We start from the raw sequence: 16914 nt of genomic DNA, 5'->3' as shown, positions 1-16914 counted from the left end.
AACTGGTAGGTGCAAGTCACCGCGCGTCAATGTCTGCTTTCTTATAAAAAAAAACGATGAATGTAAAACATTGTGGCCTCGTAATAAAAGGGCTTTTTTACCGGTGAAGATTCAGTGATAACTCTCGCCTACTGTGTATATCAGCGACAGCAAAAAAATGTCAAAACAAATACCAAAAGAGGATGAAAACCGTTTATTAAAATAGGAAAAGAAAAAAGAAATTATCTCACAAAAAAGTATTCACTTTAATACAGTGAAAACAATTAAAAAGTTAAGCCCTTTAAACGCGCGTTATGATACGAGATTATGTATATCACGGAGGCAGAGCGAGTATTTTTGGCCGCGAAAGCCTGCAAAGGGAACACGTCGCGTTTAGCTCGTGGAAAAATTCCAGACAGATAAGATCCATTTTTTAAATACATCTGTGGCGCGCGGCTTCGCTAACAACAAAACCTTCGTGACGCAATGAATAATCGTGACCGTGTATCGCGCGAGGATAAGGAATATAAATGACTATTGAGAAGCGAATTCATATATATACATCGGTAGTACGCGCGCCGCTGTACAGTAGTTGCGCGCACAGAGAGAATGCAAGAGAGTCGGCGAGAGTTAGCTATCGAATGAGATTTCGTTAGGGAGGTAAAAGATACCGAATCGATCGGGATGAATTATTCGTTGCGGAAGTTCGGATTTAGCTGACGCGCCAAGTTCTCTGGTCAGACCCCCATGCTATACCTACTCTTCTCTCGAGTTGACTTTTTCCATTTGATACTTATGCAGAGTAAACATGCAGTGGCATCACAATATGTGTGCTCTCTCGAACCTAGGGTTTCCATAGCTTTTCATTGAATTTTAAAATTGGAAAAATTGAAGTTGAAGTGAACTCTGAGTTGAAAAGATTAGTACTCGAATTGAAACACGATTAATACTTTATATCTTTCAGTGATGCCTTGAGAACAATGTAAAATTGGATAAATCGAATTAAAGTGTTCAATTGTATGACACGTACATGAAAAACTAACGTTAACCACAAAGAAATCGGTTGCAGTGGTAGTTGTGGTTAAACCACAATATCTCGCTCGATTTCACTCAAAGAGTTTACCAATTGAAGAATGAACGGAGAGACAGGTTGCACGAGAAAAAGATCCGAGACGAGTTGAGGGAATTTCATGAATTACATCCCGCCGGCTCATATATATTGTGGGTTTATTTAAAATTATCTTGAGCTATTATGAATACCATTGTTACACTGCCCTCATATATTTCACTTAATCAGAATTTACATTTAATCATGAGTTTGAAAATATAATCTGAATTAATTTTTACAAGCTTTGCAAATGTCACAAGGATGCGCGTTAATAAAGCGAAAAATATCTAAAAACATATTACGATCCAACTACCATAATCCGTTAAAAGCTAGACCTATGAAACATGCTACAAAAGCATTCAGTTCATAATGTAGGAAAATAAAAAGAAAAATGTACTAAGACCTATAATCTCTCGTCGCGTGCTGTGAAAATTACCATACAGGATCTCCTTATAATTCATTTAATTTTTTTACGTGATATTTTTTGTATTTACATTCATATAACTTCTTTACGGCGGGTATCATTTATAACGGCAAGTCTTAAATAGCCGCATAATAGTTACTAAAATCGATGACAATATAAATAAACTTCATTGAATTGAACAAATTTAATTTCGTCAGTAGTCTTATTCATTGCAAATAATATTAATTTAGAGGTAATTGATGCGGGAATTTTTTGGAAAACGAAATTTGCAAAGCTTACCTTCATCAACTATTCTGCTTTGAAAAGTGGAATCGTCAAAAAGTGTTTGAACTCACCTGTAACAGAACAAAGTAAGTAGGTTTAGCTGAGTAATTTGCAGAAGTACATATTATGTAGGGCGAGAAATTTATAGTATGCAAGGGTATTATAAATATGGCATATACTTGGGTACTCTTGAGGATACTTGATTTTAAGCTAACACTCGAGTATAATAACTAATTAATATTGTTTCAAGTAAATATTTGGCAGAGAGATACAAAAATCAAAACTGACTAAATATTTCTTATCTTATTACTATATGATTAGTACCGCCACACTTCTAAGATTAAACCTATGAGTAATTATTAAGCTTTAATTATTTTACACGGATTTTAAATGCCATTAATTCTCGGTTGTTGCTTGTTTTGCTGTCGGGTGAAAAAAATTGATGGCTCATATCGCAAGGAACGATTCAATCAAGCTCACCGGTACTTAAATTATAAGATTAATGTCCCTAAAGCAGCCAACCAATTTACGAGCGCTTAGTTTTATGTGCGCAGTCCTATTCGCCGCACGGCATCATACACGCACGCTCCAACGACGCTCGCATAGATATCAGGTTCCCAATACGCGTTGTTTAGCATCGATTTGCATCGTACGTTCGGTCTCCCTGATTGAATTTTACTTCGTAATTGCTTTGAATATTTTGCGTCGTACGAAATGGCTCGATTCGACAGGTTCTCATGTCGATCGCTATTTAGATGAAGATCATTTTTTATTCAAGTTATGCATTCGAAGTTCCATTCTATCCTGATATCACCAATGATAACTTCAATAAAGATCAAAGTTCAATGATTTTTATCCCATTCATGCGCGATCTCGTCGTACAACAATTGCAATTACAAATTATCACTTACAAAAGCACGTGAAAAAGTTGGTTTGATAAAGTAGCAAGACATAGAGGCAGGAAAAGAAAAAAACGGGAGAACATAAGAAAAAGAGTAGAGAAAAGTAAAAAGCACGGAAGAGAGCAAAGTCAGCCCGCTGGCTACGAGACAACCAAGTGGAGCCTTGTATAAGCGCTGAGAGATAAATTGGCTTGTTGGAAGAACAGTGGCCCACTTCTTTTAGCAACCAAGAAATTATTGCTGTACATGCATGCAAGAAATACACACATACTCTAATTTTTAATGGCGCAAGAGGCTTTAAACCAAAGAGCTATCGCGAAGATTGAATCGTTCGAGTATCGCAATAATGGAATAACCATGGGTAGGTGTTTTGCGAAAAAATCGTATGAATTTATAAAATTCATTTCACTTTATATCAATATTCAGGTACAGTTAAAGAAGTCAACTTTCTCGCTTGCTAGTAATAAGCATCTAAAGCTCTCAACAATGCAGCAGCGGTCGTAAAGCAATAAAGCTTCCAGCAATTCGTCGCATGATTAATAAAGCGCGCGTTTGGATAGTTACATAGTCGTAGAGCAGCACATACAGCGGGCGCACGCAGTTTTAGCTTGCGGAGCGCTCACGCATGCGTGCAGCGCAATTCGCTCTGGCGACTATATGCGGCTCTGGACCAGTATACGAGGGCACAAGTCATTCTGGTCGTATTCAGCGTCCGGTGACTCGTGCGCGCATACGTAATTATGCAAGCGACCAAGCTTCGAAAATTTATTTTCCATGCGAGCGACGGTGGCGGCGGTGCACGTGTAATAAGATAAAACTCTTGGAGGACGAAAGTGCGACAGCCGCAGCTTCACGCGAATCGCTCGCAATCATTAAAATTCAGGCGTAGATAATGAACAAAAATTGTCAAAAAGCGACCATAAGGAAAGTTACGAGCCGCTAATTTCATTACGCGCTTCGTTATTCGCATTATTGCACAAAGGAAGCTCCCCGACTCTTTTCGTTTTTGGCTCATTTTCAAAGTGGCTAAATGTTTCGTTATGCTTTCAACGAGAAACTCACGTGTACACCGCGAGATATTGTTGTACAACTGTAAAGCGAGACATAGCCGTGAAAACGTGCGTCTGGCCTAACATGTTCTTTACTACTGAAATCTTGACAGGCGTGCCCCGCTGCTGCTGCTGCTACTGCTCTGAGAAACCACGTTATACACGAGCAGCAGCAGCCCTTCTCAAGCGTGCAATATTTTTCAACTCAGTCGAGCTGAGAATACTTGATGAAAAATTAACTCGCTAACTAGTTACAGAGTGTTGCCGCAATGCAGTCCTACCCCAACTGTGCACTTGCTATCTTACGTGCATTACTCAAGGAGAAAAAAGTTGCGCTAATTAGCAGCTTAAAAGACTGCGTGCAAAACAAATTTGGTTGTAAAGCAGGATTTGCGAACCCTCATACGCACGCACGCACGCACGCACGCAAGTGAATGAAGACCGAATTTTTAATTCTAAAGGATATGAAGAAGACCTTAACCCGTTCTTTGCCTCGAGAGGCATTTCGATCTGGGCATAACTTTTAAGACATTTTACAACATCTTTTTATCACAGTGAATTCGAAACGCAGTGTAGCAGTGTATTTTGATAAAATTAATTTTATGCTGATATCATCACACTAAACGAAAGGTACAATACTATAAAAGGGAAAATTCATGAAATTATAGTACAAACCGCATTGAAATCCATTCGACGCCGGATGTATAATAGCAAAATAAGGTCATTGCACCCTCATCATTGTATTTTACTTCAACAATGTGGTGACTAACAACGTCTCTTTTTCCAACAAAAATGGGAAAAATGGTATGCACTTCGAAAAAAGATAAGGAAATTGAATTGGTTGGACTCATTAAAAAGGTGATTGGTTCAAACATTTCCATACGTCTTACACGACAATATCTGAGAAAAAAAATCAATATAAATCTTTGAAATTAACTCGAGCAGTACCTGCGCCTCTTTTATCGAATGTAAAGTTCATGCAGGAAATCACTCTCAACTTTTTATTTGGCTCGATCCGAGTAAATACGAATCTGTAAATACAAAACTCTTTGCGCAGCTACATACCTGCACCCCGCATGTAATAGGTACAGATTATACTGACGAAAGAATTTTCACGTCGATATATCTCCGTTTCAATTTATATACGTTTCCTTTTGCTACCCTGTATTTTTTCCTGGTACCCTTTTAAAAGCTTAATCAAAGCGTATTTTGCTTTTTCTACATATATGCTTAATGTAAAAATGATACGTAAAGAAACGATAGTTTAGAAGAATGTATTTATCGATTTTATTTGCCTACATACGTATTTTTATTTAATATTTTTGGGATAGTGTATGAATAGCAGCACCGATGTAATTCAGAAATATAATAATAATTCAAATATAAAAAGATTTACAGCTCTTGATTCTCCTTAAAAATCTTAAGTTTTGAATTCATTCAATAAGTTAACGAAAGGCACGACGGTTAGCACAGTTGAAAAGTTGTGAGCTTTTTTACTGGAGATTTTAAGAGAAGGCAGTGAAAAAGAAAGGCAAAGAAGCGGAGGAGTAAAGGCGCTGGCAGCAGCAAGTTATGATCCATCGAAGCGCGCAACAAAACGACACGATCGATGCACTGCTCTTGTGCGTCCTACGAAATTTCCCTTCTACTTTCCTCGCACATCTTTCCTCATTATTTCTTGCTCTCGAAAAATTTTCTATCGCCAACGTTTGTTGATTCAGCCGACAGCTTGACTAAAATATAAGAGTAAAAACAATCCACAATATCCATGAAAAGTTCAGTGGAGCTCTAGGTTGATTACATGCGATAGTGTGGGCAACCGCAGCTCAAAAATGTTTTAATCAAATGGAGTTGCGGATCGATCCAACGAACCAACGATACCACGAATGATTACCGTAAGCGATCCTACTGCCGAGTTCTAACGTTTGAGAAAAAGTTTAGTCGTTTGCACTGTTGCTTACTCGTTCATCCACTTTGAGCTTCCCCAAAACAACACCAAGACACCTACCCTCTCTGACATTGTTTAATCCGGCTTATTTCGTACCAATTGTTTTAGTACTATCATTGACTCACTTGTTGTTTCCTCGATCTTTTGAAGATTTTTCGCGATGAACACCTCAGCTATCAAACAAGTTTAGACGAAACATTGATGATGCTCATGTTTCGAATTTTCATAAAATTATATCAATAAAACATAAAAATAACACATAAAAATAATACATAAAAATAACACATAAAATAACACATGAAAATTCGAATACATCAGATACTGAACTACACTCACAATGGCCTCAAATGCACGAGAGGGTTTGCATTGCCCCATCTCCTGTTTCGGCCCTTTGCATACATTTATTTGCGGCTAAAAGGCAGCTTGCAAGTCACGATAACCTCGTATAGAACAAGTTGCTAAAACTTTCGTTACAAGCAGCCGCTACACCTTTATTTAAGCGCATGCGTGTAAGAATATGTCGTCCGTTTGGAACTGAGCCAAGATAACGGCGGCTGCCGTCGCTGAAAAGCCGCTAAGCGTACATCGTGCGTACACGTTGAGACATCTGTTTCAAGCTTTACTAGGACTTCATAAAAAAATCCAAAAGTTCACGAGCATAGAACGGTTCAAACCCATTTACTACGATTTTAAAAATTGAATGTACGAGTCTCTTCAACGACTGTAGTTTTTTTGTATACACGGTTGCTCAAAAACTGTCCTCCCCATTTTATAGCTTGGAATGACAACAACGCATTTCCAGAACTACCTTGCTTTATTTTTGCACTTCAACAAGTGAGAAAAGAGTTTCAAGCAGGTTTTTACATTGGAGTGCGCATTGCAATGAATATTTACAAAAATATTTTGTTTCGCAGATGAAGGCACTGTATCGTACTTCTTTCAATTTATTTATATTTTGAGTTTTTTCAGGTCTTTTTCGTCGGGGCTTTGGTCTACTCAAAAATAACGTGTCGAAGAAAATAGACAAATTTTCAATCCCTTGGCGTTCCAATTTTAATTACAGTGGTTTCATGAATTTTCTTTCTAGGCTTCCAACGCGGTTTCTTTAAAGCAAATCACACGTAGAGTACTCGAATGCCGAAAAACAGAACAAAACAAAAGGAAGTAAGTAACAATCGATTGTAGATAGAAATATTTTCTATTCGGAAATTGGAGTTCTGCTGGCTCATCGCCGATAAAAGTACCAGCTGTGGCATAGAATAGGTACATAGGGAGGCTCACTTTCTACACTACCGACGGCCGTGGCCGTCCGAACTCGGGTGGTTCATCGAGCGCAGCCACGAGAGCGCCACGGTCGAGCGAGAGGGTTATCGAACCTGCGGCCAAGCTTTGCAAACTCGAATCTTTGGGCACCCTCAGAGCGCAAGCGCTGCAAATTTCGATCGCACAAAGTTTCAAAGGCTGGCCAGACTATATAGTAAACGTGGACTGCGAGGACCAGCTGCACCAACACACCAATTCGAGAACAAGCACGGGGAGATGTGGAGAATATACGCGGTGCATCTCGAACTTGAAATTCTCTCCGGGTCTGTGCGCGGCTCTTCCGCCTGATAGGATCGTATTTTAAAGATAAAAACGTTCTCCGCAGAAATGCGTACGTCGCGTCTGCGACGACAAATAATAGTTTGCTCGATCGCGACCACTTTCTTTCACAGTCCTGTCAAAACAAAGCAAATGACAATCGAAACGGAGGACAGGCAATCCAAAAGACCGTTTGAGCAAGCACTTTGAAAAATCGTCCTTAAAAAAAAAGAAACAGTTATCGAGGCTATTTCAGTAGCAGCGGGTGTAAAAATAAAATATGCATCACGAGTAGGCGAATATGCAAATATTTTAGGAAGGCACGCTGAAAGATCTAGCTGAGTCAAAAAGAGACAAACTGCGAACTCACGACGAGAAAAGTACGCGCTCGTTTGCTGCGAATAGCCGATCGATAGAACGCATCCACCTTTCTCGCTCACTCGCTTTCTCTCTCTCTCTCTCGCTCCTACAATCGCATACACTCGTTCGCCGACATCGCGAGCACACGGATGCCATTGCTACTGGCGGCAGCAGCGAAGGTGGCGGTGGTGGTGCGGTGGCGGTGGCAATGCTCCTACTGGAAGTAGTAATGGTAGTAGTAGTAGCAGTAGTACTAGCAGCAACAGCAGTAGTAGTAGTAGTGATGTTGCTTACTACGTACTTTTGCTTCTGCACTATGCCGACCGCTGTTGCTCGCGTATTTATTTATGATTATGACTGTGAAAGATCGCTGATCGAATGACTAATGATTGTAAGTGCAGCAGCGCCATTTTCGTATTGCATGACAGAAAATTATCGCATTTTACAAAAAGGAGATAAAAGCTCTCTCGTGTTTATGCGCTAGAGATGAAAAAGTATGCACTGCAGAATTATCGATAAACTTGGAAATTGAAATCTCCTATTTTTCTGAATGATGATTGACTTTATGATTTATTTTATAATTTATAAGTAAAATAATATGAAAAAATAAATGAAAGGCACAAAGAAATTAATTAGTAAATTATCTAATCAAACTTTAAATATCCTGCTTCGTTTTCTATCGTATCTCGCACCGAGGCGTTAATCAGCTCTCATAAATCATTTACCCTGACTAGCAAACTGCGGGCTTTAGAATCGAATAAATCAAGCTTTATTGAGTATCGGTGCATGGGAAAAATATTCGAAAAACATATACCGGCGAGTATCAGAATTCATAATTGCGAACACATTACCGCTCAAACTTGAAAGTTTAATGCAAAATTAGAGAAAATTGATAAGAGAGTAATGAGTGAACGGTTAAAAATGCGAGTATAGCAACTTACCTTATACTGAAGATGTGATCGTGCGATTGCTGCCTGGTCTCGTCTGCCTCCACAGATACGATCGGCTTCGGTCTCAAGAGTCTCCGTTGAAGACTCCGCTTCGCTTAGCCAGGCTAAAAATTTGTCGAGGGAACGGTCGAAGTTGTGAAGCGAATTCATGGCGGAATGAAGATACTTGCCTCGACTGATGATGCTGCAGTGGACAGAAAAACATATATTAGTCAAAAAGAAACACAACTTGAACATTTTTGTTGAACAAATTCAAATAATGCCGATGAATTATGAAGTCTGCGTCTGCACAGGATATCCTTTTAACTAATTTAAAAGGAAATTTCCCAACGGCCCCGATAATTAATCACTCATTAACAGCTGTAATAACTCTTCTGATAGACAATGGCCAATAATTATCACGAAGAATTAATTTGTTCAAAAAAATTCAAAGTATCAAAGACGTCGCTATATACAGATTCGCGTTTTCTTAGTTTCAAACAAATAATGCGCAATTGATCTCTTTCCCTCTTTTCTTTCTTCGTCTTTCTATACCCACCTTGTATTTAGATTATTGTATCGCTGATTGATGGTCTCAGTGAGCTTTTTGACCTGGCTCGTGTCATCTTGCTGGTAGACTGCGATGAGTCTTTGCGTCAGCGAATTGAACAGTTCGATGTGGTGCTTGTATTGGTGCAATTCCGCGTGGAACGACTGAAAGTGAACAAAGGCTCACGTTATTACGTTTGAAGTGGCCTGTGCATGATTTGAGAAGCAGTTAAATCGAGAAAGCCTCTATTATACCTTTTGCTCTCGCAACTGAACCTCAAGAACGTCGGCCGTGTGGCCAACGGGATTCATGCGCTCGAGTCTGGTCTCCATGCGAGTCATCCACGCCTCGACTTCGAAGCGCTTTGCCTCGAAGAGTTGGCTGTCCCCGAGCATGGCATCGAGCTGACTTTTGCGTTGCATAACTTTCGAGTTCGTTTCATCCCAGTGCTCGCGTAGCTTCGTAACTGTAATCAAAACCCATGAATTTGATATTTGTTATTAGCATGCAAATTTGTGTTGAAGTTTTCAAGGGTGAAGATTGCTAATGACAGCGGTAGTCACTAGCTCTTTTGAGACATAAAACTATCCAAGCGATGAAAATAATAAATTTTAAGGATGTAACATAATTATAATTTCTCATGATTTTTTTAAAAGTATTTAATATCCAAAGAACGCTGCGTCATTTTTCAATTTGAATTTATGCCAATACTTCAAATAAATAGAATGATACCTTATTGTTTGGCTCACAAAATTTATTGCATTAAAGCTGATCCATGCATAAAATGAATCCAATAGTTCAAGCAGATATAAAGTATAAAAAGCTTTTCTTTTTAAATCTTTGAGGGTAGGAAAGTTACAATTTACTTTTACGATGTATAATGATGATGTATATTAAGCATTTCGAAGATGGATTCCATCGAGTTTTTTTTAATAGCGGGACAATTTTTCATTGAGTTTTTAAAAGTTCTCAATGTAGCCATAATTTGATCTGTCAAGAAAATAAAATATCAAATGAGCCTCGAGTTATTTAGCTAACAGGCTTGGCACAATAAATCGAATGCGATTACGTTCAAGTCGGCAATAAAAAAAAATTGGTTTCCCAATCATAAAAACAACTTAAAGTTTATAAAAATCAGACTTTAGACCAGACTTTATACTCGGTCACGACATCGATTGAAAATTTACCAATTTAAATATTTCGAGACCCTTTTTTCTAATGAACATGAATAATTTACATATCACCGAGGTAACTAAATCGAGAATTGACCAGGTTTAATAACAAAAATCAAAATCAACCGTTTACAAGCGTATCATGCTCGTTCGATTCGTTCATTTTCGATTGTTCGCGGCAACGGGAAACGAAGCCACGCGTATCGTTAAACGCTAGCCTCGCACCTGGCCTATGATTAGACGATTGCATGGCTCCCAGAGGCAAAATCGAATCCATCGGAGGTGGCATGATTCCCGAGTCGAGCGAGCTCGGTCCCAGCGGATTGACAAAGCCATGCATGCCGCCTTGCTGCGGCATCAAAGCGGCACCGGCGTGAAGCGGCCTGCCGAGCATCGCGGGCATCGGGACGCCCCGATCGGAAATGGGCCTCATGATCGGTACACTTCTCTCGTTGGCTTGATGCCCGTTAAACTGATGCTGCGGACTACCCGAACCGTTTTCCAGATACTGGAACGAATTTCTGCGCGACATTTCGACGATTTATTGCTTATTTCGATTGCTTTATTACTAATATTTTTAATTTTTCGTAGTGTCAGTTTTGATTCCGTTTAGTAACGTGTTTGTTTTCTTGGTAATTCAGATGTATCTAATAAATTTGTTTCATTTCACTTGCGCACTTCTCAATCTTATTTACTCAATCCACTAGTACTTGCACAATTGACTAAACTTTCTTACAGGCTCGTTTCTGAAGGTAAATAAACTCTTGAGCTAACGACTATATTTCTTTTATTCGATTTTGATATGCTTTTGATGACAGCAGATGCAATTAACATCGATGACAGTTCATAACTTTAATTGGAAGTAAGAGTATTCATTAGAGTACTCAGACAGTAAACTCGTAGAAAGTCCTCGAGCCGAGCATTAAAAATTAACTCTTCTTTGAAAAGAAAAAAGTACGGAATAAATCACAGACGCAGTTCCTCACTTTATCATCTACGTGTAATGCAATAATGCATACACCATGAAGTATCACACACGATAGCAATTAAAAAAGTAGCGCGCGATCATCGGAGCCGATTAGAGAGTTAGGCTGATCCGATATCTGCCAGCGGCCGCGGCGCGCACACAAGATTGAACCTTGATCTACGAGCAACGACGTTTGTCGAATAGACGCACTCGCGTGTGCACAGAGTGTGCACCAACAGCAGAGAGAGAGAGAGAGAGAGAGAGAGAGTCCGGTCAAACTCGGCCAGTCGTTCTTTTACTGGGGAAAAAGAGTTGGTTCTTGGGTGCGCGTGCGCTACTATACTAGCTGCGAAGAAGCAATACTTGATCCAGCGTTGATGGATGAGGAGTAGACGACGCACTCGAAACGCAAAAAGCCGCTGGCAGACTGATTGCACACGTACTACTGCCGCCGCGCGTGTACACCTTGCAGCAGTCGTGTACAACTTCAAAGCGAACTTTTGCTAGGATGCACCTGATGGTATGTTCTTTACTTTTGACATCAACTGGCTTGAGTTTTATTTCTGATCCACAATTTCCGGACAATGGCAAAGAATAACAATTCAGTCTAAATCCTTCCTAATGCCCGCGAGTCGTTCTTTTAGCTACAGTTTTTTACTAGCTTATACAGCTGATCTAAGGATTAGAAGCAGCACTAGGATGTTTTCTCTTGATTCAAAAGTCCTTCGAGGTAGTGATATGGCTGACGAAAGCTAACTTTAACATGCGAACTTCTTGACCGAGTTGCAAATGCATACGTTGCAGTCGATAACTTTTTATTTGGCTGAACTTGATGCGCCCACTCAGCTGGCGTATTTACCTATCGTTCATTGCACCTGCTGACCTTTCAGAGGCTACTAGCTTGCACTAGATCAGTTGGAAGCTCGCGATGGAAGAGAAAGAGCGAAAGAGAAGAACGAGAGAAAGAGCGCGAGAGATAGTAGGAGCACTAAAATTGCGCGAGGTCTGGTCTGGTGTGCAGTAGCGAACAACAACAGGCCATGGCAAGCGCTTGCTACTGCTGCCGGTACGGGGTGCGCGCGCGCGGCCTAGCCTGGATGCGTCCGCGCGAACACTGCTGCTGTGCTGCTGCTTCTGCCTCTGACTGAGAACCCGGCTCGACGCGTTGCAGCCGGCAGCAGCTTGTGCTTTGGCTCTCTTTCTCTCGCTCGCTCGCTCGCTCGTACGCTCGTTCCATCTTGCTCGCGCCGCCGTTCAGCCAGCGCCGGCGCTTTTTGCCCCAAAGCTTTTGCACCTATATACACGCACAGGTATTCGAGCATGGGCTATGGGGGTGCGAGGCAACGGTATATAATTCTTCGTTGCAGACAGGCTGCAAAATTATCAACCAAGTTCTTAGAAGCAAGATAAAAAGGTTCGACGCTTGTTCCCCACGATTTTTATGTTACATTATATTATTTTATCAAGTTGTTCTAGAAACTGCGGAAGGTATTTCGTCAACGCGATAGCTGTTCGACGGTATATCATGAGTTACGCAGCAAAAAAAGGATCAGATTATCATCGCTACCCCAATTAATTTTTAATTTTCAACTTACGCGAAGAAAAGCTGATGGAAAAACTCGGAGAATGAAGATAGGGGGGAAGACACTTGATACTCTATAAAACTCATAAAATTCCATCCTGTAGGAGAGCCGAGGCTATATCACAGCTATTTTTCTCGTCTCATATTCAGTTCAATAATTTAAGGGTGAGCCATAATTTTGAAAATTCTCAGAAACCATTGCAGTCAGAAAATACTTTTATGGAAAAATATGTTAAATCGTCGTATGAAATGAATTGTATTATTTCAGCTTTCGGTTTTTAAATTGAATATTTTATGTCAACAGTCTATTGGTAAAGTCTATAGTGAAGTATATCGATAATATTACAATCTTTGACATTTTCAACGAAAATATCTGCAGTAGGTATTCCAAAAGTTTGTTTCCATTAAAACTTAATTACTCAACATGTCATTTAGCGCATCAAGCCAACTTGGGTAAAGTTGAGGTAAAAAACTATTTTTCAATCGATCACTTAAATTAAACTTTATCTTATTAACGAAACAATGTAACTCTTCGAACATTGACCGCCACTAAAAATAAAAGTTATCCCAGACCGAACAAAAGCAATCGAAGTAATAATCCTTTTTCCGCGCCATCGATCGAAAATCACGCGACGTAGAGATAGGACGTAAACTAGCTGGCACGCGATCATATTATTCGCACCCTCCGCAATAGCCGTTAATTCTACTACGATTCATCATATTTACGGTAAAAGGAATAAGACAATAAAAAGCAGAAAAATGTACTTCGTGTTAAAGAAGATCAATAATTTTCTTATCTTATAAGTGCAACACTGATTTGTAGATTATGTTTTTACAAAACAAATTTTTAACCATTAATTATTAAACTCTCAAGATGTAATTATGTGAGATAAAACCATAAAGATGGAAAAATTTCTCAATTTCAGACATGCAAATGCAAAAGTTTGTTCTACTGTCTTATAACTTTCGAGAGGCTTCTAGAGGCAAACTCTAGTTGGCTGGGGTAGGACAGTACGTAAGAAAGACAAGTCGTATCTGGTAAAATGAGTGTTTGGCTGGAAAAGAGTGAGCAGCGCGCATGACTAATTAGATTGCGAGCAGCGAGTACTTATTACGACGTGCACAACATGTTTGGAATCCTGCACAAATTTTGCCCTATGTTTTCTTATTTAAAAGCATGTAGTTTAGAATTAGCAACTGTACCAATTATTGTTAAGTAAAAAGCAAGTTTTCGTGACGAGAAAATGTATACCATTTCATTATTTAAATTTTATATTTAAATATTTTGTCTTTGAAATCTTCAATTTTTTTTCATTTTTATTTTTCTTTCAAATTTTTCCGTTTAATTGAAAAATTTTCAGGTAATTATTCATAAGTAAATATTTAATCAAACCAAAGTAAAAAAAAACATGAAAAACAAAAGTAAAACAAATTTTAGGCATGCATACATATGTAGTTGTTTTGAAAAAAGACGCAGGGCTCCACCCATGGATATCAAATCGACCTGATACCAAAACATCGTCTAAATATTATTTAAATATTTATGAATATTTGCGTGATTCCATTTATAATAAGAATCTGTTCGATTATATTTAAACTTTTCCTTCTCAATTAAAAATAAACTATTTTGGATTAAGCAGAAAAAAGAGAAAAAAAAAGTAAGTCTGACCGAAGTTTGGTTGCACTACTTACCTTTGCCATGCAGTTGTTGCCTGTTCGTGTCTGCGCGCAAGTTCTCAGCCGTGTGCACCAGTTCGTCCAATTGTGGCTTTTTCTGTTCTAGTTCTCGTAGAACAGTCTAAAACAAAATAAACAAATGTAAACAATGAGACAACATCTTTTTTTAGATTGTAACTCGCATTTGGTATTCAAAAAGAAAATTAAATCGATCGAAAAAAAATATTTTAACGAACTGAAAATAGAAGAAGAAATATTTCTACTTTTCATTATTACGGGAATAAAAAGCATTAATCAAAAGAGTATACTTCTGAAAAATTAATCTATAAAACATCTCTTTCTTATAAGTTGAAATTATTCAAATACTATATTTACGGCTTTCCTAATATGCCTCATTAAAATATATCATGAAAGTTGAAAATCTATAATTACTGAGAATAGAAGAAGTATTGTATACTACATATCAAGCGTAAATATGTTAATATATGCTTGGTATAAGACCCAGTAACTCTCGAATAGCTAGACGCAATCGATAGCGTAGAAAGGTAGGTATGCTGCACGGGACTCGCTGCACGTACAACTATGTGCATGTATATAACATACACAAGGGGTACGTATCGATTAATTTCCACGAAAATTCACTATTTTACTCGACTCTTCATTTAATACGTATCGCTTGATTTTTAATTAGTATCTAGAAACACTCTAACAACCAATTTTCGGTAATATTAGCAGGTCACTCACAAATATTTAAAATAAACGACTAAAAAAGACCGAAGTGAATACAAACACGACAGATTTTTATGAATTATTGACATAATGTTTTAATATAATTATATTATTATCCACTCGAAATTGAGTCGTTAGTTCTGATTGTCTCAGATTATTTTTTCGATTCTATGACATTACGATTAAGGCTTGATCCAACTTGAACATTTATTGAAAGTACTATTGCTTATGCTTGAAACGTTTAACGTCTGCGAAATCAAATAATTTATTACACGATAAGATTAAGACGATTAACAGATTTTATCAACTACTGATCGAACACAAACTTGGTCGGTTATGTACCGACTGCTAAAGGGTGCATTCTTGTACGCGCAGGGGCTCAAAAATCGATGGGGTTTGTTTCCATAAGTATGTCATATTTTCTATCTACGGACAGAGCAGAAACAGTTTCTTCGCATCTGTCGGTAGGGTAGGAAAGGCAGTGAACAATTACGAATCGAACACCTTCTCTTACCTTCAATAAAATATTAATGTGTGAAAAAAGCTATTTTAAAGCGAATATTGACAGAGCTTGAAATAATAGCAAACCTTTTGTTGGTCGATATGTTGTAGAATACTTTCGACGTCGCCGACCACGACAACCTGTTGACGGATCATGTTTCCTTTTTCAGCCAGCCAGTCACGAATCTGAAAAACATTCATCGATAAATTTTATTTCAATTCCAATTTGAATAATCGCATAATCAATAAAAAAGATGCAATTTTTTTCTCAAAAGAAAGAGATGAAAAATGATCAATAACCGAAGCATAAAAAGTCAACTTCGTTAACTCGTTATTTAACGGGGCCACCGTCTTCGAATCGTGGCCCGGAAGGAGCAAACAGATGGAAACGAAGAAAGACTAATGGACTCGATGATTGGAAGAGCCCGATAACGAGTGCCGCCCACCCGAGTAGTTAATCATAATCGGATTCTCACCTGAAGTAGTTGCTTGTCGAGGGGACTCTGCGGGATGTTCGGCGTCGAGGTGGAGAGGGGCGCACCGGCCGCTGTCGGACTAGCGGCCGGGCTACCACGGCTTATCGCAGTCGAACACTGGCTGCTAACGCCGGACGTTTCGTTCTTGTTACTGCTGACGCTGTCGTTGGCATCGCCGCTGCTTGTTGATGATGATGCTGCCGCTGCCTCAGCCGCTCCTCCTACGTGTCGCTCTCGCTCTGTAACAATCGTAAGAAAAAAGCATCGGTTAGAGAAAATCGTGAGTTACAAGTTGAGCTTTGCAATCGACACGTTCGTTCGGATTTTTATCAGAATATACGCCCGCACGAAATCCCGTGCTATCGCAAAAAAAGTGAAGCACTTTAACGGAAAATATCCGTGCTCGCAGCGCATGAGCGCTAAGACGTGTATAACGTGTGTGGCGCGCATCGATCACACTTCATAAGCTCTAAATTATCTCGTCGCGCGCGTCTTGGCAAGCCGGAAGAAATCTAGTACAGCATTGAGCAGCTTAGCGAAGCGACTTCTTTTATAAAGACTTGTGGTCGAGAGACTCTCTCTCTCTCTCTCTCTCTCTGTCTCGGCAAGCTGTGCAGTGTAAATGTTGTACTTAATGGCACCGAAAGTTTTCGAGAAAAAAAATGAGCTTAGAGATATATATATGCTAATTGTTCTATATAGAGCAGAAGTCGGGA

At 39.1% G+C, this 16914-nt stretch overlaps 1 protein-coding gene across 7 annotated transcripts in view; it reads right to left on the bottom strand.

The window, feature by feature from the left end:
• LOC106656221 (dystrophin, isoforms A/C/F/G/H) overlaps positions 1-16914 on the bottom strand; it is a 108987-nt gene that overhangs the window by 67858 nt on the left and 24215 nt on the right. For all 7 annotated transcript variants that reach the window (XM_023461643.1, XM_023461645.1, XM_023461649.1 and 4 more), the window contains 6 exons: positions 16199-16437; positions 15810-15908; positions 14508-14613; positions 9349-9560; positions 9104-9258; positions 8557-8749 (listed from right to left, as the gene is read on the bottom strand). In XM_023461643.1, the coding sequence (XP_023317411.1) occupies positions 8557-8749; positions 9104-9258; positions 9349-9560; positions 14508-14613; positions 15810-15908; positions 16199-16437 (1004 nt within the window). The remainder of the gene's footprint in view (positions 1-8556; positions 8750-9103; positions 9259-9348; positions 9561-14507; positions 14614-15809; positions 15909-16198; positions 16438-16914) is intronic.

The sequence above is a fragment of the Trichogramma pretiosum genome, unplaced genomic scaffold (assembly GCF_000599845.2).
Source record: "Trichogramma pretiosum strain Unisexual culture from Peru unplaced genomic scaffold, Tpre_2.0 scaffold4, whole genome shotgun sequence".
Lineage (NCBI taxonomy): Eukaryota > Metazoa > Arthropoda > Insecta > Hymenoptera > Trichogrammatidae > Trichogramma > Trichogramma pretiosum.
The sequence above is the reverse complement of the archived record's forward strand: the minus strand, read 5'-3'. Positions and strand labels throughout refer to the sequence as shown.